This window comes from Myotis yumanensis, unplaced genomic scaffold (genome assembly GCF_028538775.1).
Source record: "Myotis yumanensis isolate MYYU_CA2020_CCGP unplaced genomic scaffold, mMyoYum1.0.hap1 SCAF_7, whole genome shotgun sequence".
Classification (NCBI taxonomy): Eukaryota; Metazoa; Chordata; class Mammalia; order Chiroptera; family Vespertilionidae; genus Myotis; species Myotis yumanensis.
This window is the reverse complement of record NW_027223758.1, coordinates 6,237,927-6,260,604: the sequence shown is the minus strand read 5'-3', so window position 1 is coordinate 6,260,604 and position 22,678 is coordinate 6,237,927. Positions and strand designations below refer to the sequence as shown.

The 22,678-nt window shown below is 44.7% G+C and overlaps 1 protein-coding gene across 3 annotated transcripts in view; it reads right to left on the bottom strand.

The window, feature by feature from the left end:
• Nucleotides 1-867: 867 nt before the first annotated feature.
• LOC139013598 (serine/threonine-protein phosphatase 4 regulatory subunit 1-like) overlaps nt 868-22,678 on the bottom strand; it is an 81,933-nt gene continuing 60,122 nt past the window's right edge. For 2 of the 3 annotated variants that reach the window (XM_070419708.1, XM_070419709.1), the window contains 12 exons: nt 20,922-21,080; nt 20,244-20,428; nt 18,751-19,193; nt 16,630-16,823; nt 13,428-13,523; nt 12,198-12,383; nt 11,798-11,959; nt 10,872-10,972; nt 8,633-8,753; nt 7,720-7,854; nt 4,551-4,692; nt 868-3,853 (listed from right to left, as the gene is read on the bottom strand). In XM_070419708.1, the coding sequence (XP_070275809.1) occupies nt 3,696-3,853; nt 4,551-4,692; nt 7,720-7,854; nt 8,633-8,753; nt 10,872-10,972; nt 11,798-11,959; nt 12,198-12,383; nt 13,428-13,523; nt 16,630-16,823; nt 18,751-19,193; nt 20,244-20,428; nt 20,922-21,080 (2,082 nt within the window). In that variant the 3' untranslated portion in view covers nt 868-3,695. The remainder of the gene's footprint in view (nt 3,854-4,550; nt 4,693-7,719; nt 7,855-8,632; nt 8,754-10,871; nt 10,973-11,797; nt 11,960-12,197; nt 12,384-13,427; nt 13,524-16,629; nt 16,824-18,750; nt 19,194-20,243; nt 20,429-20,921; nt 21,081-22,678) is intronic. The other variant, XM_070419710.1, reaches the window with a different exon arrangement.

Here is a 22,678-nt window from a genome sequence, read left to right as displayed (position 1 = left end):
ATCTGAAGTCAGCGGAGGGCACAGGCGCTCCCTACGACAATGGGATGCTTTACTGACATCAACAGAGGCATCGCCACGCCCCCGCCCCCCAGCTCCCACCAAGTCCCCGACTCCATCGCCAAGCTTGCAAGCTGCTCTTAGTGTCAGGTCCTTTAACCTGGAAAACGAGGCAGCTTCTGACCGCTGCTAGGAACTGTGGCCTCTTTATCTCTCTGTAAAATACAACCTTTGCTAATTGGGGACCAACTACCTGGAGGAATTATGCTGAACAAGGCTCTAAATCAAGCTTCAGGCAGTCTTTAGTCCTGCTTAAAAACCGTATTTCTAGCATAAATAAATAAATAAATAAACATTGCAGAAATATGACCCCTTTCAGCAGATTTAGGGGGCGAGAGTAGGGGAGCATGTGGCCACTCCGGAAGTGGGAGACAGACAGACCGTCATGAGTTCGCAAAGCTGCATCAAAACCCACCAATTCTGAAAGTGCTCTGGAATTATTGGAGTGAGAAAGGTGCTGATAAAAACACAACAAGGGGCACTGTCCACGTGGCAAAGGCTCTATTGCTAGAATAGCTTTCTAGGGAGCTCGATCTTATGAAACCATCTTGTGCTTTTCCATTAATTCACCAGAGAGGAGGCCCAGCATTCAAATAAATAGGAAGCTCACTTGTGATGGTCAAATCCCAAGCACTCCACCCCTGGGCCCATGAACTGTTCATACACGAAGAGCTAGAGCAGGGGTGGGCAACCTCTGGCATGCGTGCCAAACATGGCACGCCAGTAACTTTTGCTGGCACGCAAAACCCTCTCTTATAATCTTCCATTTACAATTTTTCTTAATATCGACTTTATTTTTCAGATAAATTCAGTGTAGGTGCATCTTAGATAAATAAATAATTTTACATAACAAGTTATCTTAAAGACCATAGACATGGATTGACGAGAGAGGAGAAGAGCAATTTCTATGCCTCTGCCTTAACTCTCCCTGCCTTCCTAGATCCGACCAGTGTTTTGGTTTCATCCACAAACGCTTGTGAATCTTTGTTCTCAGTGATGAATTTTGTTAAGTCTTGTAATAGGAGTAGCCTGACGGATGAAAGTAGCAGCTCGTGCATATCTCTGAAGGTCACAAAATATAAACCTGATGTAAAATCTGTCATCAGTGAAGCAGCAGCAAAAGTCCCACTGATAATATCAAATGGAGTCATAAAGTTTTCTGTCGGACTATCAGTGTACATGTATAATTTAAAAATAAATGTATTTTTCATCATCATATACTGTGTTTTTGTCGCTCAAATGAATTTTATTATTTCTTCAAGGTTCTTCACATATGTACACCTTAAGAGATATCAAGGTGTAACATGTTCTCAAAAAATTAGGGTTGGCACGCAGAAGAATTTTGAGTCAGAGATTTTGCTGGTTTTGGCACGCACTCACAAAAAGGTTGCCCACCCCTGAGCTAGAGTGATGGGGGCCCTAGCCAGTTTGCTCAGTGGATAGAGTGTCAGCTGGTCCCGGGTTTGATTCCTGTCAAGGGGACATACTGGTTGCAGGCTCCTCCCTGGCCCAGGCTGTGGAGTGGGCTCATATAGGAAGCAACCAATCTATGTGTTTCTCTCACATTGATGATTTTCTCTGTCTTTCCCCCTCCCTTCCACTCTCTCTAAAAATCAATGGAAAAAATATCCTCAGGTGAGGATTAAAAAAAAAAAAAGCTAGTGATGGGGAAAAACAGAAGGCACAGGAACCAGAACAATCATAGTGAAAGCTCAGTGGTTATAAAAATAAAATAAAAAAGAATAAAATATAAGCTTTAAGCATACTTTTTGCAGAGAAATTAGTCACACACAAAAAAAATCTCTGCCTTGGAAAGACATTCACATCATAGAAAACTGTTAACGTAAACTGACACATTAAAGGCTGAATTATTTACAGAGTCTCTAGAATGTCTACCAGCACATTTGATTCAGCGTGCGAACTCCACACATCACAACACAAACAGAAGCTAATCTTTTTTCCTTAATGGAAAATTAAGCTCTTCACAGAATACAAGATTCTACTTGAATAATTCTACTCTGGCTTCTATATCAACAGATTTGAACAACATGGCAATCTCAATTTCTAGGCAATAAAAAAAAAATCGCTTGTTACTGAAGCAAAACACTACCTCCATCTACTTACTGTAGGCAAGAATTGAACACAAAATGAATTGAAGTTGTTTGCTTGTTTTCCTTAATATGTAGCCTCCGATTTATTAACCCACTTTTTGCTGAAGTTGCCAAAACGCAACCCTGGTTACACTTTGAGATTCCCACAAATGCATCCTGTTTTCTTTGGTGCCAGAAATGCCTCCCCTTATGTTCAAAGCAGCAGCTCCGTGGAACTGGGGAAAGGGAGAGGATCCTGGACACCTGGAAATTCAATATGTGGCTCCAGATATTTTATTTAAAACAAAGAAAAGACAGCTCCAAGGGAAGCATGGACACAGCTGACGTGCCCTTGGCAGCTGCCCTTGGACCTCTCTGGCAGCCCTTTCCTTCCCTTATGCCCACCTTTGAGAAGATACACATGGAAACACAGTAACATGAGCATACATTATTTAATGTTTATAGAACCTTGAATTACTAATAAGAAAACCTATTTAAATTCTAGAGCATCTTTCTTGGTTCAAATTGTAAAAGCATGAAATCTAAGTTCTGTATACTTAGATCAATTTCAAGAGTATCATAATTTTTTATTTTTTTAAATTTATTGTTGAAAGTATTAGAGTATCATAATTTAATATCCCAAACCACTGGCATTTGTGGGCAAGTCTATGGACTGATCAGAACTGGTTTCCTATTTTTTTTTTTTTGTTAAGATTCTAAAGCATTAAGTATAAAGGCAATGTCCATGCATCTCAATGACCAATTTCCTTCCTGAGTTCTTAAGCATATGATACTATATCCACCTAAAAATGAATTCCTTCTGCAACATGCCTCTATCAAAGACCAACACATTGCTTTATGGCTACAGTCCTGCAAGAAGGGGAGGGGATGAAGAAAAGTTCCAAACAGAGTTTATAACAAACATACAAAAGATTGCCACAAATCATTCTTTAGTAGATTTCTTTAACTATCACATTTTTCAAAAGTAAACAAATTGGGCTATATTTGCCACAACTCAAAGTGGAGCATAAATTTAAATGATGTATTTGTTTTGTTCAATGATAGGAGGCTAATATTACATTAATATCTTTTCTTCCTGTCAAGAGTTATTTACATATGTACAGTATTTCAGTTAAAAATAAAATATAATACCATAAACTACATTTTATAGGAAAGCATAAGGCAGCCAAATGTGCAAGTCTTTAAAGACTGAAAAACTTCTAATAAACTACTATATTTGGGGAGGCTTTAAATAATATAGTCTATCATAGAGAAAACAAACTGCTTACGAGTAACCTGAGGCTGTGGAGGCCCCCCACACCCAGTTAACCACCTGGTTCTAGGACCTTTCAGACCCTGGATCAGGTAGGTGGGGCACAGAAGCATGGCACAGACCGGTCCCAGGTGCAGTCCCGTGACTGCATGTGGGAAAGGGGTCATTTGACTGTGTGGAGTCAGAGTTTCAGAAGTTTCCCTCCCTCAGCAGGTCTGATTACATAAGAGATGTGCCCCAAGTACAGAAGGAGCGATTGTGAGTGGTCCCAGAGCTCAATTCCATTTCTCCAGCATGGTAGTGCCCACAAGATTCCCCCGCTTTGGCTCCAGCGTGGCAAAAAAGGAGACATCTTGGTCCCGGTCTGACTGCAAAGCTAAGATGGTCTCTTCAACGATTTCAAGATGAGGGTGGCCGGCATTTCTAAAGTACGCTAGAGAGAGAAACCATGAGTTTGAATCACGTGTGCCATGAATTGTGTTCTAAAACATCATCTACTTTGGGGGTTCTTAAACCAAATCTTAGGACAATACATCATTTTTCAAAGAATTATCATATAAATAAGTCCTTTAAAGTGATCAAATTGCTTTAATCAAAGAGTATATACTAAATTTTAAAGATATACTCCTAAGAATTGGTAGGCATATTTAGAAAATTATAACTAAAAAACTTTCACTATTATCTTTTCTTCCCTCCAGTAGAAGTGAACTATCCAAGGCCCCTACCTTATACTAAGTCCTGTTCAGGTGAAAATAACTGACCAGGTTGAGCAATATATTTTTTCTTACTGACTACAAGACCAGACCATTAAAACCTAATTGTAGTTCAGGCTTAAATTTGCTACCTTTCATAATCCGTATACCACAACTCAAAATTTGCAGTTTCCTTCCTTTCTAGATTATGTAATATTTTGCATTTTAGCATGTTGATTAAATGTAAAAACTGAACCACATTGATTTCCTCAGTCCTTTTGTGAATAACATAAAATATACATGAAAGTGAATGTATTAACTTATATCATAAATCAGAAGTGTGCTATCACATGACTTGCCACGATTTCCTGGAGAGGAAACCTCATTGCTACCTGATCAAGTTTAAGATGTATAAGCTCAGAAAGCTGGTGCACGTACCCTTGTCCAAGAGTGTCTGCCTCAGAGCTTTGGCGAGCAACACCCTGACATTGGGCACAGGGTCTGAGGCAAGGCTTAGAAGGCTGGGGAGTAAGTGTTCAACAAACTGGTCCACAGGGATACACTCCTCACTCACCACTGCCTGTGATGAAAAGATAAAGAACTGACATTTCAATGGTGATCAGCACGGTTCTCCTCAAAACACCCACTTCTGTAATCCCAAAGAAGCAGTTTCAGAATCTGTGGGTCTGAGGGGCATGTGTGTCTTAACTTAAAACTCTCAACCACTGATCTGGTCAGAAACACAGTTAACATTTTGTAGCTCCTCACCAAGCACTGAGGTACAAGTGGTACAATATCTGGTGGAGAAAGCAAAGGCTTTGAGTCAGACAGGTCCAGGTTCAAAACCTGACTTGGTCATTTTCTGCCTTTGTGGCCTTGCTTCACCTTCCTGGGCCTCAGATTTCTCATCTGTACAATGGCAAGGTGGTGGGGATGGCATATCGTTCTTGCAGAGGCTAGCATAGTGACCACCAGAAAGGGTGAAGAATCCTCACCTCCATCACTCACTGGAGCCCAAGCTCTGAGGGCAGGGGCCAAGCCTGTCAAGTGACAGCCAGACCACTGACCCCATCCAGTACCTGGCTTCTGTAAACAAGGCTCCTGTACCACCACCAGCATCTGCTCACTGCTTCTCCACTTAAGAAGTCTTACCAGTGTTCGCACGTTGAATTCTCACAGCCAGCCCTGGCGGCCTAGTTTTATAGATGAGGAAATTCTGGTCCAATGCGGTAGTGACCAGCAAGCAGCAGCAGGGTGGAGATTCCAAACCAGATGTGCGGAATCTATAGATCTGTCTCCTACAGATCTTCCCACTGCTGGGAACTGCAGCAGCTACCATGTACTGAGTGTCCTCCAGGTGCCGGCACATGCACGGTGACTCAGAAGCATCGGCTCATTAAAGCCTAAGGACCACACCAGGAGGCAGGCACGGAAGCTGCTCCCCCATTTCACCAGTGCAAAGGCAGTGCAGAGAGGCTGCTTGGCCCCAGGCTTCAAGCTGGTGGTTTGGCTCTAAGTCGGCCCTCAACCTCCAGGTGGTGCTCTCTCCCTGGGGCTGCAATTTAGTAATAATCAACATGACCCTTAGCAAGGAGTATTGGCTGAGCCCTTTCCTTGTGCTGCTATTACTGTGGGTTTTCTAAATGTTTAATGATGAATTTAATGAAAGTGCAAAAAAAAATTTGTTCTTGAACAAAATTGTTTTGGCATCTTTTACTTTTGTTTCATCATGTAGTTTCTAAATCTGAGATGAAGAATCTATGTATATAAAAGGCTAATATGCTAAGTGTCCCTCCGCCTTTCCGACTGGTTGCTATGACGTGCACTGACCACCAGGGGGCAGACGCTCAACACAGGAGCTGCCAAGCTGCAGTGACTTGGCAGCAGCGGTTCTTGGGTGACGCATCCCAAAACCAGAGAGGAGGGAGCCCAATTCCTCGCAGGGCTGCGTGACTCCACCTTCGGCCTTGGGTTATGTTGTTGCTGGGGCACTATCGGCCCCAAATCTGGTTTACTGCACACTTGTGTTTGTGTTCCACACCCTGTACAACAGCAACTTTGCAGAGTGCCCTCTCGCACATTGGGACCCCTCGGGGGATGTTGGAGAGCTGGTTTCAGCCTGATCCCCACAGGCCAGGCCACGCTGAGGGACCCCACTGGCCGGAGAGACCCCGTTGACTCCACAGACACCGGGGAGGGGCCACGGGAGGTTGGCTCCAGGGCGTGTCCAGCCCGTCTCACCCAGACCCACCCCGCCAGCCACCTTCTAATTAATTCCCTTTCAATGTGCACAAATCCATGCACTGGGTCACTAGTTTAAAGATAAAAGCAAAAATACCTCATTCACCCTTTCTTCAAAAATGATTTGGAGCTCCAACTTCTTTACAAGCCTATGAATTTGGCATTTCTCAAAGTGATGGCCAAAGTACCCCTATGACGCCCCTCCAGCCCAACATGGGCCCTGGTGAGTCCTTCAGTGGGAGAAGTCAGGAAGGCGAGAAGGGGGCTTTGAGGCCTGAGGTCAGGTGGAGTCCAATCATGGTTTTCCTGTATTGCTGACAAAGCTGGGTGGCGGGTTCCCAAGATTCGTTACACTAGTCCAGTGATGGCGAACCTTTTGAGCTCGGCGTGTCAGCATTTTGAAAAACCCTAACTTAACTCTGGTGCCATGTCACATATAGAAATTTTTTGATATTTGCAACCATAGTAAAACAAAGACTTATATTTTTTATATTTATTTAAAATATTTAAATGCCTTTTAACAAAGAAAAATCAACCAAAAAAAATGAGTTCGCGTGTCACCTCTGACACGCGTGTCATAGGTTCGCCATCACTGCACTAGTCCCTCTACCTTCGTGCATGCTCAAAAATGTGCATAAAGAAAGGTTAAGACTTTTAAAATAACACGTTAGCAGAAAATACTTCCTGTGTGATCTTGAGCGAGTTACTTAACCTCTCTGGGCTTCAACTGCTTCATCTAAAAATCAGTCTTAAATGGATGTACCAAACTCAACACACAGTAGATCTTATTCCTGAGGATTTGACACCTGGCACACAGAGACATTCAAGAAACGGCAGCCACCCTCCCCAGCCAAACGTAAATCACACCCTCATGTCCAAGATGCTAAGTAGAGAGGGTGAGTTGAGGAGCTGGACAGGCTGACATGAACTTCACTCAAGCAATATTAAATAGTCTCTGCCCTAACCTGCTGCTCTGTCCTTCACTACCCCCCTTCCTCCCAAGGCAGCTGGCCACCGTGAGGGGCAGAGATGCACACAGCCCTGGACTGGACATGGCAGGAGCAGGGCTCTGGGTCTGGCCCTCACCTCTCGATGGAAGGTGCTGGGAGGACAGGAGCTTGTCTCCAGCAACAAGAGCATGTCTGGCAAATAGTAGGTGCTCAATCAATATCTACAAGACAAGTACATGTACAGGTTGGGAAACCCTGAGTCACTGTGCCAGACTGGGGTGGTTCCAATCTGCTGTGAGATAAGGGGGTTTGGTCCACTGATCCCCAAGTTCAGGCCTGGATTCTTCGTCTGGGGCACCTGATAGCAACATATGGCAACTGTGTGCCCAGGGCAGATTCCCCCAGGCCAGGCTCACCTGGCAAATGAAAGCGAAAGCTTGCCTTCCAACCCACTTCGAACAGTGCCGGAACCTTACAATGAGTTCACTGATGAAATTTACCCCCAAAGCACTTTCACTGTTTGAATAGAATTTCTGCAGAATTGCCACAACCTGTGAAAAAAATCAGAAGAGCAAATATAAAATGCTGCCATCTATTTGAATTATGAATACTACTTTACATGGAAACTAGACATTTTTATGTACCCTTCCATCTTTAAAATAAATTTATAAGCATGGGGGAAAGTAATTTTTGTTATAGTAATCATTAGAACAGAGAGGAAAAAAGATGTTTAAATATATAGAAATACACAGACACACACACATAAAGCCCTTCATTAAAATAAAATTTAACAAGGGACTGGCACTGAAAAAATACATTATTAATCTTAAAATTCCAAACTTGAGAAAATGTACCCTTGCTTAATAGCTAAATCATTACCTTTCAGAACATGTCATTTTTATAAAATTTTAATACCATTAGTAAATCAATATTTTCAAATGAGATTCTCCCCCTTTACCCCAGTCTTCAGCTGGTGTAAACCCATATCAAATAGGATCTACTTTGTTTACTAACTACTTTTCTATAAATTCATGCTGTAGACTAAACCCAACCCGGGTTTAAAAGAAACACTAAGCCACTATTTAAAGGGTTTCATTTATAAAATGACTTACCCACAATTTCCATCCCTGAAACATACAGCTTAACAAAAAGGCTATCTTACAAACTGATAAAACTATCATATAGTTCTTAATTCTAAAATATAAAAGCTGGTTTCACAGGTAAACTGACAAATTAAGCACAGAAAAAAAATAAAGGAGTTAAAAATGGAAGAAACATAAATATTAGTATTTCCAAAAATCATAAACAGAAAAAGCCATGATTCCTTACTAGTCTGAAGGAGATCCACCGCACTTCAGAAACTTTATCTGCACACAGCTTTAAGGCAATCTGCATTAAATAATCATAAACCTCGTTGGGATTATAGAGTTCCAAAATTAGTATCAGCTGCCTGAAATTTAAAAGAAAAAGAAATTGTTTTGGGAGGCAAAACCCCATCTTATTTCTTTCTCTTTACTCTTACTTCATCTTATAGATTTAAAAAAAAAAAAAAAAAAAAAACAGCCATTCTAGGAGGAAGGGCAATGAAGACCGAGGGAGGCTTCCGGTCAAGGAAATGCAGAGCATTGAGTGAAATGGCCACGCAAAGAACAGTGGGGAAAAACCTGAATTCCTCATCTCACACACACAAACAAATCAAATAAAAAGGACATAAATTACACTTGGTAAAACAGGGGTTGAGAAATTTATGAATAGGGATTTACTATTTCAATTTTAGGTTATCAGTTGGAAAGCACATAAAACTTTAAAAATCAGATAACCTAAAAATAGCCAGAACACTGAAATTCCCAAAGATCAACAGACGAAGGAACACTCTGATGAGATTTCACTGCCTCCACAGTGATCCTGGAGCTGCACATTAAATTTGTTTTTGCTGGCCGGCTCTGGCTCTGCAGAGCTTTTCAAACGCAGCCGGTCCGCTTGGAGAGAAATAACAGCGATTTACTCGAAGGGGGGAATTCATCCTCAGGCTGGTGGGGAAATCTACTGCAGAGCTCTCGCTGCTTTCTACATGGGGATGGGGAGAAGGTTATGAAAATAAATGGCATTATTTCCACACTGGCAACAAAAGGAAATGAAAAAGAGATTGAAGGAAGTTAGAACCAGAAGCCAGGAGTGCTGGTGAATATTTTCATATCAAAAAGCACTGTTTTCAGGAAAATGATACCAGTATCATGGGCACAGGAGCACAGAATTCTTATCAGTGGCTTTGGCTTCAATAACCAAGGCAGATATGGGAGACAGCGCTCAGAGATAATGCTGTCTGGCCATGCTAGCCGAGCCACACCACACCTCAGCTCCATCCCCAAATCGGTCTTGTCCGGGTCCGGGTCCCGGGTACCCAGCCCCGGGAAGCAGGTCAGCCCATCCTCGGTCCCCTGACCCCGTCCCCGTCCCCGGGAAGCAGGTCAGCCCGTCCCCATCCCCAGCCGCGTCCCCTTCTCCGCCCCCCACCCAGTTCCCAGCCCTGGAAAGCCGGTCAGCCCGCCCCCAGACGGACCTGGCGGAGTTTCCGCACACTGCCGCTAGAGGGCACAATGCTCTCATGAAAAACTTGGGCCTATTTTTGTCTCTGTTCTCTTAGAACATAGGCTGGGAACATAGCATAATGACTAAAACCTCAATCGCTCAAATTAAGCATAATGATTAAAGATCACAGCAAAGAGAAAATCTTTTAGTTTGCCCCCGGCATCAGCCAAATCATATCCTGAATAGCTGCAAAAGCTTGATGGATTTCTACAGGGAAGATAATTATTTGAGAGATTTCTAGTTGAGAGGAAGGAAAATGAAAACTAAAGATACTGAAATAAATCTCGACAAGGTGAAAACTAAAACCCAAACAACCACCACCACAAACAAATCCACTCGATACTGCGGAAATCACATTATGCACCTCGGGAAGGAGAATTATTTAAAGTGATGCTTTCACTCTATTAGAATCGCTAAAACCTTTCCCTTTCCCTTCGCCGGCACAGACGGAATTAAATAACTCCTTCACACACAAAATGAGGTACAGATCTGAGCCACCTTGGGGGACAGTTTTATTTAATAATCGTCTCATCTGCGCTAGACCTTTTCATATCTCTCACTGCAGCGTCATGTTCTTTGGAAGCTGAAGTGCCTAAACCACACTGTGCCCTGCAGAGAGGGCTACACTCAGAATGTTCAAGAAAGCGCTGGCAAAAAACTGCTCCGATTAATAGGAAAATACTGAAGAGTGGGTGATTCATCTTTTATTTGGTTCGAATAAATTGCTTTATAGAACAGCAGAACACTTTAATTCCAAAGTGACTCGGGCCCTGTCTTCATTTGAAAATGAATGTCTCCCCGGAGACAGAGGTATTTGTAACTTAGAGCTTTGGAGTTTGGTTTATCCCTTAATAAAAACATAATCTCTTTATCCCAAAGAACACTATTACTGCTAGTTTAGAAATCAATTACAAGGTAGGAAAATGAAGACTTACTCCATCTAATTGCCTTCGCACAGCCCCACACAGGTTTTACTTACTCTGCTAGTTCATATCGAAACCTCCAATTCCTGCTGTTATCGGTCACTACAAATTCTTGAAGCTGATAAAGATATTCTCTCCTCTTGTCTTCATGAAGCAACTATTTTTTAAAAATGTATATATAAGTAAAAATATATAATCTCTCAACATGAGCCCACAGATACTGTTTTATTTTACTTCAGATTATACGTTTGTCACCAGCAAGAACTGTGCCTTCCCCTGCTGCCTGGACCACCCAGTGGGGCTGTGTGGACGCTGCTGTGAACAGACACCATGCAGCCCTGAGTGCCTCCAGCCTTCTCCCTGGGCTCCTGCACGACCTGGGTGTCCTCAGTACCCCTAGCTCTTCCTCCTGCAGGACTCCTGCCTCGAGGAGCCCCATCTGTGTGTGTTCACGAGGCAGTACCATGGCTGTTTCCCAGGAGTGGGCCCTGCTCGCTGGCTCCTGTGCCACAGGAAACCCTAAGCTGGGCACCAAAGCCCTTCCAGGCAGCTCAGCTCGGGGATGAAAGTAATTCGTTTCTCTGGGCCATCTTAAATTCTTGTTTTTGCACCCATCATCCCTGGGGGAGCAGGGAAGCAGCGACGTCCTGCAGAAAAGCCCTGCACGCAGAGTGAGCTTGATTCCAGCCGGGCTCAGAGCTGGGCAAGTCCCCCACTGACGCAGGGAGCACGCTGGCCTACCTGTCCACACCCCTCGCAGAATTAGGCCTCTGAGGTGCAGGGAGATAGCAGGAGAGGTATAAAAACACCTACCCGTCACCAAAAGAACACCCATTGTAAGATTTTGGATGGTATGTTTGAACTGAAAAACCCAGACACCTGTGTTGTTGTTTTTCCCTCTGGTACTCTACACATGCAGGGTTTAAAAAACTGTTTTGAAGAGGGGAGGTTTGTTTTGTGTTTTTTTAATCCTTCTTCCTACCTTTAGGAAATCATACAGGTGTTTAAGAACTCCTATTCGTACTTCGTCCAGGTCTTTTAAAAATCCATTGAAGATGGGTACCAGGTCAGCAGCTGTTAACTGATCCCCGAGAATCACAGCCAGCTCATGGATGGAGAAGGCCAGGGTCCGACGTACCTTCCACTGGGTGCACAGCAGACAGAAGCCACAGAAAGCAAGCACAGCGCCACGTTACCAAAAGGTGAGGGCTATTTCTGGAGAAAAACTGATGCTATCAGGTGTTGGCCACTTAAAGCTTTCTTTCCTCCAAGATCTGTAAACGTGTCAGCCACGACCACATAAATTCAGGCCGTGAGCCCAGCTGCAGCTTCCCGCCTCTTCCTCATCAGATGACTCACTTGTGCTCACGTGCGACTCTTACCTTCACGTCGGAAGCGAGCGTTGCGTATGTATCCTTCAGGCAGTGCCAATTCTGCCTGCCCAGCGTAAGCGCCACCCCTGGGAGGCTGTATGCACAGTGCTTGGCTATGTCGCTATCAACAGTCTGGGCTCGAGCTGGGTCGGTCATCGACACATACTCATCCAATAGGGGCTGAGGAATAATATCCTGGGAAACAGGAGAGAAAGGAAACCATCATGCTTGCTGGAAAGAAAGAGAAGACACGAAAAGCAAGGAGTTTGGAACTTGAAGGTAAAAACAGAAAACGCAAGAGGCCTTCCTGAAGCTTCAAGTTGGTGAACTTCTTGTTCCCTCAGTTTTCTACTTGGACTAAAGTTAATGTCCACACTCACCCTTGCTAAACTCAGCCAATGTTTGATGTCATAAAGAACAGTCTAGAACAGCCGTGGGCAAACTACGGCCCGCGGGCCGGATCCGGCCCGTTTGAAATGAATGAAACTAAAAAAAAAAAAAGACCATACCCTTTTATGTAATGATGTTTACTTTGAATTTATATTAGTTCACACAAACACTCCATCCATGCTTTTGTTCCGGCCCTCCGGTCCAGTTTAAGAACCCATTGTGGCCCTCGAGTCAAAAAGTTTGCCCACCCCTGGAATGTTCGTTTGTCTGGTGCACACGGCTCTTGAGAATAGAAACTATCTTTTCTTATAACTGCCCCCAGCACATTGGGCCTGAGCCCCTACACTCAATCATTACTACTTCTTTTCAACTGATGGAATACTGCCTTCATGAGACTGCGCCCACTTACCTTTATCTCTGTAAAGGGAAGGGGGGGGTACAAAATTTAGAAGCATTTAAGAGAACTCACATGGCACAAGAAGCCAATCCACAAGACAGAACAAAGCCAAGCACAGTTTGATTTAAAAAAAGCCATCAAAAACTTTTCACACACCAAGAAACAAAATGACTTGTATAAACAGACATTAAATATTAGCATAGAGATGTCAAAATTTTTCTTATGTTTGATTTACTTTAAAATACTATTCTAGATTACTCACAAGATTTTAAACACTACTTTGGAGTTTACTATTTTTTTTACATGAGAGGAAATATTAGCACCACAGATTGTAAACTAAGATATGTCATGAATATTGATGGAAGAAAAATATTTGCTTCCAGTGTCCATTCTTAAATTTAATTCCCAGAGAAATGTAAAGTTTTAAGCTGCTTTCTTTTTAAGGAACAAACCTGTAGTTTAGATTTATTCTCCTCAAGTAGGACAGGGTCATGCCTCTGCTGGGTCCCCAGATGGTCACGGGTTCCAGGGCAGGGCTCGCCTGGATTCTGCAAAAGGGACGGGGCATGTTACCAACTGGCTGTGTGGAGGAACCTGCCCTACTGCCCCCCTCAAGGAACCCTCTTTCAATGGCAGGCATGACTTATGCAAACCAAGACCAGAGCTTCCCATTAGGTCAAGCTCTCTCTCAGGTGTTAAAAAAAATACACTTGCAATAGTTCTATATGATGTTGGGTAGGCCAGTGTGGCTTGGTAGTTGAGTGTTGACCTATGAACCAGGAGGTCACAGTTTGATTCCCAGTCAGGGCACATGCCTGGGTTGTGGACTCCATCTCCAGTAGGGCGGGTGGAGGAGGCAGCCAATCAATGGTTCTCTCTCATCACTGATGTTTCTATCTCTTTTCCCTCTCCCTTCTTCTCTGAAATCAATAAAAATATATTTTTAAAAAACAAAACTGCTTGAGGCCCTTACAGAAGACAGGCTAACGCTGGCATGCACCAACAACTGGAGGCTGCGTTTATCATTCTTCAAGCCCCAGGACCTCCAGTGTGGTTACCCACAGCCCTTAAGGAACAATTGCACATTTAAGTCATGGACCACTCCTGAAAGCAGGGTGAGGTTTTCAGGAAATGGTGAAGCACACACATCCAGCACTGCCCAGGAACTGGAGAGTGCATCGGTGCTGGGCCTGAGAGAGGATGGAGAGCCTCATTTAATCTGAGTGAAAATGTGACTGATGAGGAGCGTGTACTCGGAGAGCTGTTCTGGATTTTCACATGTGCAAACACTCTTCATGTTTGCTGGTGAACCCTTACATTAGGTTAACAATTAAGATGTGCAAGAACATTCAATGGTGACATATTGGTCTCTGATCATTGACTAACGTTAACTGAGATGGGTCTGACCTTCTGCTCCAACCGTAACATGGGTTCCCTACTTGCATGGAAATGTCACCCTGCCTGCCAGCTTAATAGGTTTTGACAAATCAGCTCAATATATGATCCAGGAGAGTCGATTAATATACCGATAGACGCTTTGTTGGCTGAGACACGCTACCAGAACCTTCAATCCCCAAGGTCTCCACTGAATGTACTGCTTATTTAATAAAGGGCGTGATAAAACAGAAACGCTTTGGTATGATAACCTAAGACCTCAATTTCTCCAACTTAATAAATTCACATAGATTAATAAATAATAAATCATTTTTCTTCTTTCAGGAGTTAATTTTATTCCAAAGTCTTCATTTGGAATTGTAAGTACGGTACTTATTTCAGGAGCCAAGCTTAGGTTTCCGTAACCACCACAAGTCCAGGCAGCCCCCAGAGGTACCGAGAGGTCATCTCCCCAGAAAACCGCCTCACAGTCAAGTGACAGGTCAGAAAAAGGAGGCCCCTCCCTCCACTGGGCATTTGGGGACTAAGTTGGCGAGCCAAGGTGGCAGAGTGGACACGTGGAATGGGGTCAAGTTCTGGAGCTGAGGTGCCAGCCCCCAGCCTCAGCTCCTCTCCAGTTCACTGTTTGAAAGAACACAGCCCTCACTGATTAAGCTTTTTGCGTTTTTCACTTCCTTTTCTTTATTTTACAACTGGAAACATCCTGACTGATCCCACTGGAACCTAAGAGTCAAGCTGCAAATTCAAGACTCCTGATGTCCCACACCACAAACCAAGGACCAAAGACAGGGGCCCTTTAAAACCCTCCTCACAAAAGGGCCAACGTGGAGGAACAAATTCCTTTTTTTGTTGTTAATCCTCACCTAAGGATATTTTTTCCATTGCTTTTTCAGAGAGTAGAAGGGAGGACAGGAGGGAGGAAGGGGGAGAGGGAAGGAAGAAGAGAGAGAAAAAGAAACATTGATGTGAAAGAGACACATCAACTGGTTGCCTCCCCACATGCCCTGACCCGGGCAGGAAGTGAACCCACAACCCAGGTACATACCCTTGACCAGAAATTGAACCCAAGACCCTTCAGTGTGGGGCTAACACTCTGACAACTGAGCAACACTAGCCAGGGTGAGGAACTGGTTCTTTTTTCTTTTGTCCACTTCCATATATGACAGGGAAGCCTAAAGACTGTCACAGTCCCACCAAGGCAAATATGACCACACGTTCCTATCTACCTAACACGTCTGATTTCAATAAGGGTAACATGAGTTTTCTTGCCTGTTTTTCTAAACAAACCAGCAAAATAGGATATCACCTTATTTCTTACTAATCAAGGGTAACCTTAACAAACTCTTAAACATTTTATGCTTAGGCTATTTAAATTTGTCTTTTGTCTTGCTTTTACTGGAGCAGGCCTAGCGGGAAAGGGAGGTGATACGTTAGAATTGCTAAAATCAAGTTACAAACTATGTGAAATGAGAAACAACTGGTATTCTGGCCTCCGGCCTCCATTAAGGCACATGAAAATGAGAAGGTGCCAACGTGCCCATGACACTGATCATGGGCCCCTCCCTAATTTCAGTTCTTTAGTCTCACCTGACCTGTGAAGGACCCCAGCTCTAGGTGGTCCAAGTGCAAGTTTAGTGGGAATTAGGGAGGCACTGGAGCCTCCCACCAAAAGCAGCTAGGAAGCTTCTGGAGAGATGGAACTAAGAAACAAGGCACTCTCCTAGGATGGGAGTTGTCTCGCAGGGCTGGTGCCAGACTACAGGGAAGGGAGGTGGGGTCTGTGGGCTCACCCAAACCTCTCCAGCAGACACAGCACGCTGGCGCCACTGCAGGAGTGACTGTGTGTTGAGAGAGTGTCTCTAAGGAGAGGGTTGAAGGCTGTGATCAACTTTTAAGGCCTCTGTCAACTTCAACCTAGAGAGGCTGTAGGAATTCACTTTCCACTCCTACTCAAACATCTAACCGCCAGTGGGCAGTGAAAGAGAGCCATGATCTGGTTAACCCCTCCCCCAAGAAGCAGGTCTCATCATCTTTGGAGAAGAGGGAAGGTCCTTTTGGTCCCCCACCTTGTCTCTGTGGAGGAGAGTCAGGGTTATCAATCACCTGATTGATTGGTTGTCTAGTTATCCAAAAGATGACCTTAAGAATAAAATTAAACCTGCCATTTATCATCTCCACCAGGACCTACTAATAAGAGAGACAGCAGCTTTGAGATTTCTGTCACATCCTCAGTGGCTGAGGGAGAGGCCAGAGACTTACTGTGCTCGGTAATATCCTGGCCACAGAGGGCTCACTCTGCAGGGATGAGGCCGACGGAGCCAGCCAGCTGTCAGAGGCCGGCCTGGGATCTGAAAGGGACACTGCACTCAGACTGTCTGCCAGCGGGTGCTCGGGCTCACTCACAGAGTCCAGCTGTGCGGCCCTCAGTGCAGCTGATAGCACCTGAACTTGAGCTGCAGGGAGAGAAGTTTCGAGAATTTCAGTAACTTTATCTGATTTGTGGATGTGGGCACACCACACATACACTCACTTTCCCCACATCTGTCCCTACAATAACCATGCTCTGGGGTCCTAGAGTGAGCACTCAGTCAGGCTGTGATGTTTACCACCATTAACCTTAACGACTCCAACTAAACGTCAGCCACACACACAGCATCAAATCTGAACCTGAAGTGCCTCAACTGGGAAATCAGAGCTCGACTCCATCATCTTTCACAGGAAGACAATACAATGTTACTGAATGCCGATGTCTGAGAGGCCCACTGACTCAGGGAGGGGGTTCTGCACCCTCATTTATAAAGCAGGGTGGCTGCCGTCCCCGCCACACACACAGGTGCACACAAGCGCACACACGTGCAGGAGTCAATCCGGCTAGGTGCACACACGCGAGTCAAGGTCCTGCTCACCCTGCTCGGCTCATGCTTTCTGTCCACAGCATGACTGTTTGAGACCCCATCACAGTCAAGATGACATATCCACACACCTTTCTGTAAACACAATCGTTTCCATGTCACAAAACATGCACACACAAGACTTCCTGCATTCTGTTTTCTACTGGTTAAATTCAACAGACCCCAAGATTCATTAAAATGCTTAGAGCATGTAGCTGGCTCCCTCCTATGCCCAGAACAAGGACCCACCTCCTTAGTGCCACCCACCAGGCCCTCCCCATGGCCCGAGCAACATCTCCGATTACAAATACCTAAGGTGCCACTTATTTCTGAATTTTTGGGGGTCACAGATCCTCTGAGCACTAAAGCAGCTTGTGGGTCCTTTTTGTAAAGAAATTAAGTATGCATGTACATGTAAGATTTTACAAAATAATTCCAGGGACCTGAAAGAACCTATGAGACTCATCACTCAACTTCTCTGTATGGTGGATTCCTAGCCATCCTTTAAAGCCCTTGTTAAATGTCAACTGCTCTGCAAGGTCTCCTCCCAGACATTTCCTCTGTCCCCAAGAATAACCAGCTTCCTGCCCTAAACTGGCCCAGCCCCTGCCACACCCATGGAGGGAGGTTGTTTACAGTCCCTTCCACCTGACCATGAGGGCCTCAAGTGTCCTCACTGCTGCCCCAGCACCCAGCCAGGTCCCAGCATGGAGTTTAATGGAGTTTTAGAAATACATACGTTTTCCAAACGCAGACTTCTGTCTACGGCTATTAGAAGTGATATGTAACATGTGCTCATTCCTTTAGCAAACACTGACTTAATTTCCTTTATCAATTTAAAGACAAAGAATAATCATAGGGCTAACTGGATTTTCACATTTCCTTTCCCGAAAGCGTCACAAATCTTTGCCCAGCAACAGCAGCAAGTGTTGTTTTTTTCCAATTTCCCCAACTCAGGGAAGAATACAAATATAGCAATGTTTCAAGAAAGAAGAGGCGTGATAATGGATATGGATTGCAGGGCCTGGCTCCCTGATCCGACGCTCAGTGGGAGTACTAGTCATAAAATGAAAAATACCCCAAAGAAGAAGCTGTCCTTTTCCTTGCTGAGACAGACCTCAAAGTTTAGCTAAGGACTGAGTTAACGCCCCAAGAGGAGCAGCAGCCATAGCTGTTCGTAACTAGAAGGCATTATAACACAGCGAAGGATGTAAAGGTGGCCGAGGAGCTAATAAAATCCCCGCTGCTACAGATACGCCCGAGAGCTCTCGCTCCTGTTAGAACTGGCGTCAGACCTGCACGCTGCTCGCTAGGAGGCAGGACCCCTGCGGCTACCTGCAGGGAGATGCTGAGGTTCTGGCTGTAGTGAGATGTGTGTACAATGTCACCAAAGATAAGTACATGCACAATGCAGCAAGACACAGGCCCATGTGACGCACACCCCAGAAATACGCCATCCGCCTCCCCTTTCACTGTGGACAACACTGACCTTGAACATCTGGATCGTTCATCATGTGCTCCTGCAAACTGTCGAGGACTTTCTGAATCTCACTCCTGGCCACATAGCTGCCACACACAGGCTCAGATCTGCAGCGGCCTTCTTCCTGCGGCCCAGCCGCACTCAGAAGCAACTCCAAGTCCTGGCTTATGTCAGGGAGAGGAGTTCGCCAATAAAGGAAATTACCGAATGCATCCTCAGGACTCCCTGGGCAGGCCCAGGAATCAGGTGCAGGGTGACTGCTGATGGGGAGGTTGTTAATATCAGGGAGCTTCGAGAAGGCACTGGTCACCTCAGCTCCAGTCAGGCCGGAGTCCTCCATTGGGTTTTCCATCAGGCCATCACAGGAGCTCTTGACATGCAGGAAACCACTGGTGCCCCCTGATGGGCCTCCCATGGGTGGATGTGGCTCTATCTGCCCTGGCTGTGTTGAACTGGGTTAAATTGAGGAAGGCAAACTTTTAGCACCAAGTAATAGATTGAAAGTAAAGTAGGCAAACACAGGATCCACATGCTCACAAGCCCGGTCCTCCTCCTGACCTGGCCACCCAGCCTGCTGTGTCTCCCAGAAGTTAGCAGTGTCACAAGAGGATGAGAGGTCCAAGCAGTCCCCTCTGCCCACTGCAAGAAGATGTTCACTGAAAGTGCCACACGCAGCCGCAGCCAATCCCTCCACTACACGTATACGCCGGTGGGGAAGAGCCCAGCTTCTGCTGGCACACCTTCAGAAGCAACACCTGCGCTCACTGCTTCTTAGGACCTCCACCAGGGGGCAGGCATGAGAAAATGAACCGGGCTGAAGTGGGCAAGTGCTGGCTGGGGGTTAACCATTGGAAAGTCTTGATGAGGAAGCCCTGCCCCAGGCCTTACAGCAGGGACTCCTTGAGTCTTGGTGGAGGAGGGTGACCCATCTCACAAAGAATGGGTACTGGGATGTGAACTACCTACTCTCACACTCCGTGTAATGTTACCAATGGAGAGAAGCCTGTTTATTACCTCCAATGATTTGTTAGTATGCACCCACCATCCTTGGAGAAAAGATATTTAACAAATCCAAGATCAATCACTAGAATTTACTAGAAAAACAGTATAGAGTCTACTGATAGTGGGTCAGGAATCTCACCGTTATGGGCATGTAATATTCTGTGGCACAAAAGTACATTTTTCCCATGTACATTACCTAAAGAACTTCATTAATCAAAAAGTAAGAGAAAATTTTCTTTATAGGTTATTTAATCACTGCTCTCAATGAATATTTTATCTAAATTTAGGAGACACAGTAGCTTCATTATTTATAACCCAGTAGTCATGTTTCGAAACCATTATTGCAATTACTTTTTCCTTCTTTACATAATTAAAGCTCTAATATTCCATCTTGCCCAGAAGGTCACTGTTACTGAAACTCCAGAGGAGATAATTGCTAGAATTTTAGGTGGACGCTTAAGGTGAAGCGGGATCCTAGTAATTATTGGGTTGGAGCTTACCAGGCTGAGGTGGCGTCAACACAGTTGCGGGCACCGGCTGACCTGCACATGAAGCTGGACCCCGCACTCTGAGCTGATGACCTGATGCTCAGGGTGCCATCCTCTCGAATATAGAGGCCAGCCCTGGAGGGGTTTGCAAAGGTGGAAATGAAGGGGCCCAGGGACTGAAAGGCAGCCTGGCGCACCTGAAACCAGAGAGAACAGCGCATGAATGTGGCACTTGCGAGGTCTGACTTCAGGCTGAGCAGGGGCAGATCACCAGGCCGCTCACTGTCTGCCAAAGTATGTCTGAGCGGATTTACTGCTTCCCTTAAATTCCAAACAAACAATTTGCAACAGAAAATAAGGAAAAATTTGGCATTATCATGTAGTTTTTAACCTTCCAGGCAATTAATCCCACATCAAATAATTCTGGACTTTATAAAGTATCTGAACAGACCTTCTTAATCATTGCAGCATAGTTAAGCTCAGAACAGAAGTAACAATTCACAGTTCTGCTCTTTCCCTTCTCAGTTCTCATTTCTATGAGATTTGTTCAATATAAACGTGACAGTGGGAGCACTTTCTTAGCATCGCCAAAACTTTTGAGATTTCAGGTGCCCTAAGCCTCACAAGGTCTAAATGTGACAATCAATGAAAAGTCACAAGTCCAGATGCCAAGACAAGGCCCATGCTTACCCATCGACAGGAGTCGCTGACCAGGCGGATGAAGAGAGGGGACAGCTGCGCTCTGCGCACCTCGGGGGATGTGTTGTAGGACACCGCCATGAAGCACTCCGCACAGGCCTTTCGCATCCCCCACACATTATCTGAGCAGAGCTCAAAGAACTTTGGGATCTACCAAAGCAAATAAAATCATGCTACTCAAATCTGGTTACCCGGAGAGCCTGTTTTATTGATGCAGCTAAGGCATATCCATAAATTAATGACAAAGAAAAATGAAATATATACTAATCTAAAAGGAATCATTTGAAACCAATAGAAATTATGACAAGCAGAATAAAGCAACATTTCCTTTACCTCTTAATTCCAGTAAAGGATCTGTTAAATTTAACAAGGTAATGGAGGAAAAAACCCCAGAGGCAGAACAAGTAATCTTCGATATGTGATTATAGAGAAATACTCGGAATGACTTTGAAATTCAGTGGCTATCCCAACAAGCTCACCCATCCAGGCACATGGTCTCTGACTGAGGTATTTAGTGATAGAAGGTAAACTGTTAAAAACTGTCCACAGACATGCAAACCTTACCTCCCTAGATACGACCAGTTTATAAGGTCACTTCAGGGTTCCAGGGTCTGGCCACGTGTGGCACTTTAACTTCTTCATGAAACCACTTGTCATATCTTACTGGTTCCCTCATCAACACATGAGTTTAATAAAACCACTGACACATCTTCATTTTATATCTGTATGAAGGTCATGATTATATCCTCTTTTAAAATTTTGCCTTTAAAAATAAGGCTTTGGTCTATAGCCATACCATCCTGAACGTGCCGATCTTGTCTAAAAATACGATTTGTTTTGAATATCTCAACATAAAACAATCAGCAAAAAGCTCCACAACGGGCATAAGCGAGCCCGGAAATACCGCCTCTGGAAGATGAGTGTGCTGCTTCACTCAGACACACCAAGTGCAGGGGAACACTCCCTGTGGACTCAAAGCGACAGCCCACTAAGAATTATTTTGGGGTCAGAACTATGTTGACATGGCTTATACTTTTTTTAAATGTGTTTTTATTTATTTTAGAGAGGAAGGGAGAGGGAGAGGGAGAGAAACACTGATGTGAGAGAGAAATACTGATCCGTTGCCTTCCATACACACCCCAACCAGGGACCAAACCCACAACCTGGGCATGTGTCCTGTTCTCCCAGGGGAATTGAATGTATGGGATGACACTCAACCAACTGAGCCACACTGGCCAGGGAGACATGGCTTATACTTTAAATAAAATAAAATGAGCTTCTGAACTTAAATTTACAAATCAATTTAAAGATTATACTTTCTGAAGTTAAGTTTCAACCCTTAGGAAGTATATCCTGTCAAATACAGAGGCAAGCATGTGCTGCGCAGCATTCTCCAGGGGCCAGGGCCTACGCAGGCACCTGGAAGCAAGAAGGGCGAACGTGATAGGGTGAAGATCCCGAACCAGCCAGACCAGAATGGGTGTGGAGAGGGACACACAAGTCCTCGGAACTCATTGTCCTGTGGGTGCTGAAAAGGGAGGAATGAACTCTCTCTGACACAGTGGGGGACAGGTGAGTCTAGGCCAGAAAGGACCTGACTGACACATATACATATTCAAGCTGGGTCTGCCGTCTGCCGTGGGAGCAGGGTCCCACCAGGTAGGAACGACGCTGGAAGGGGGGCAGTAACAAGCAGAAGAGTCACTGGCTGGCTCATGAAGTGGCGCTTTACCCCACTGTGTCTCAGA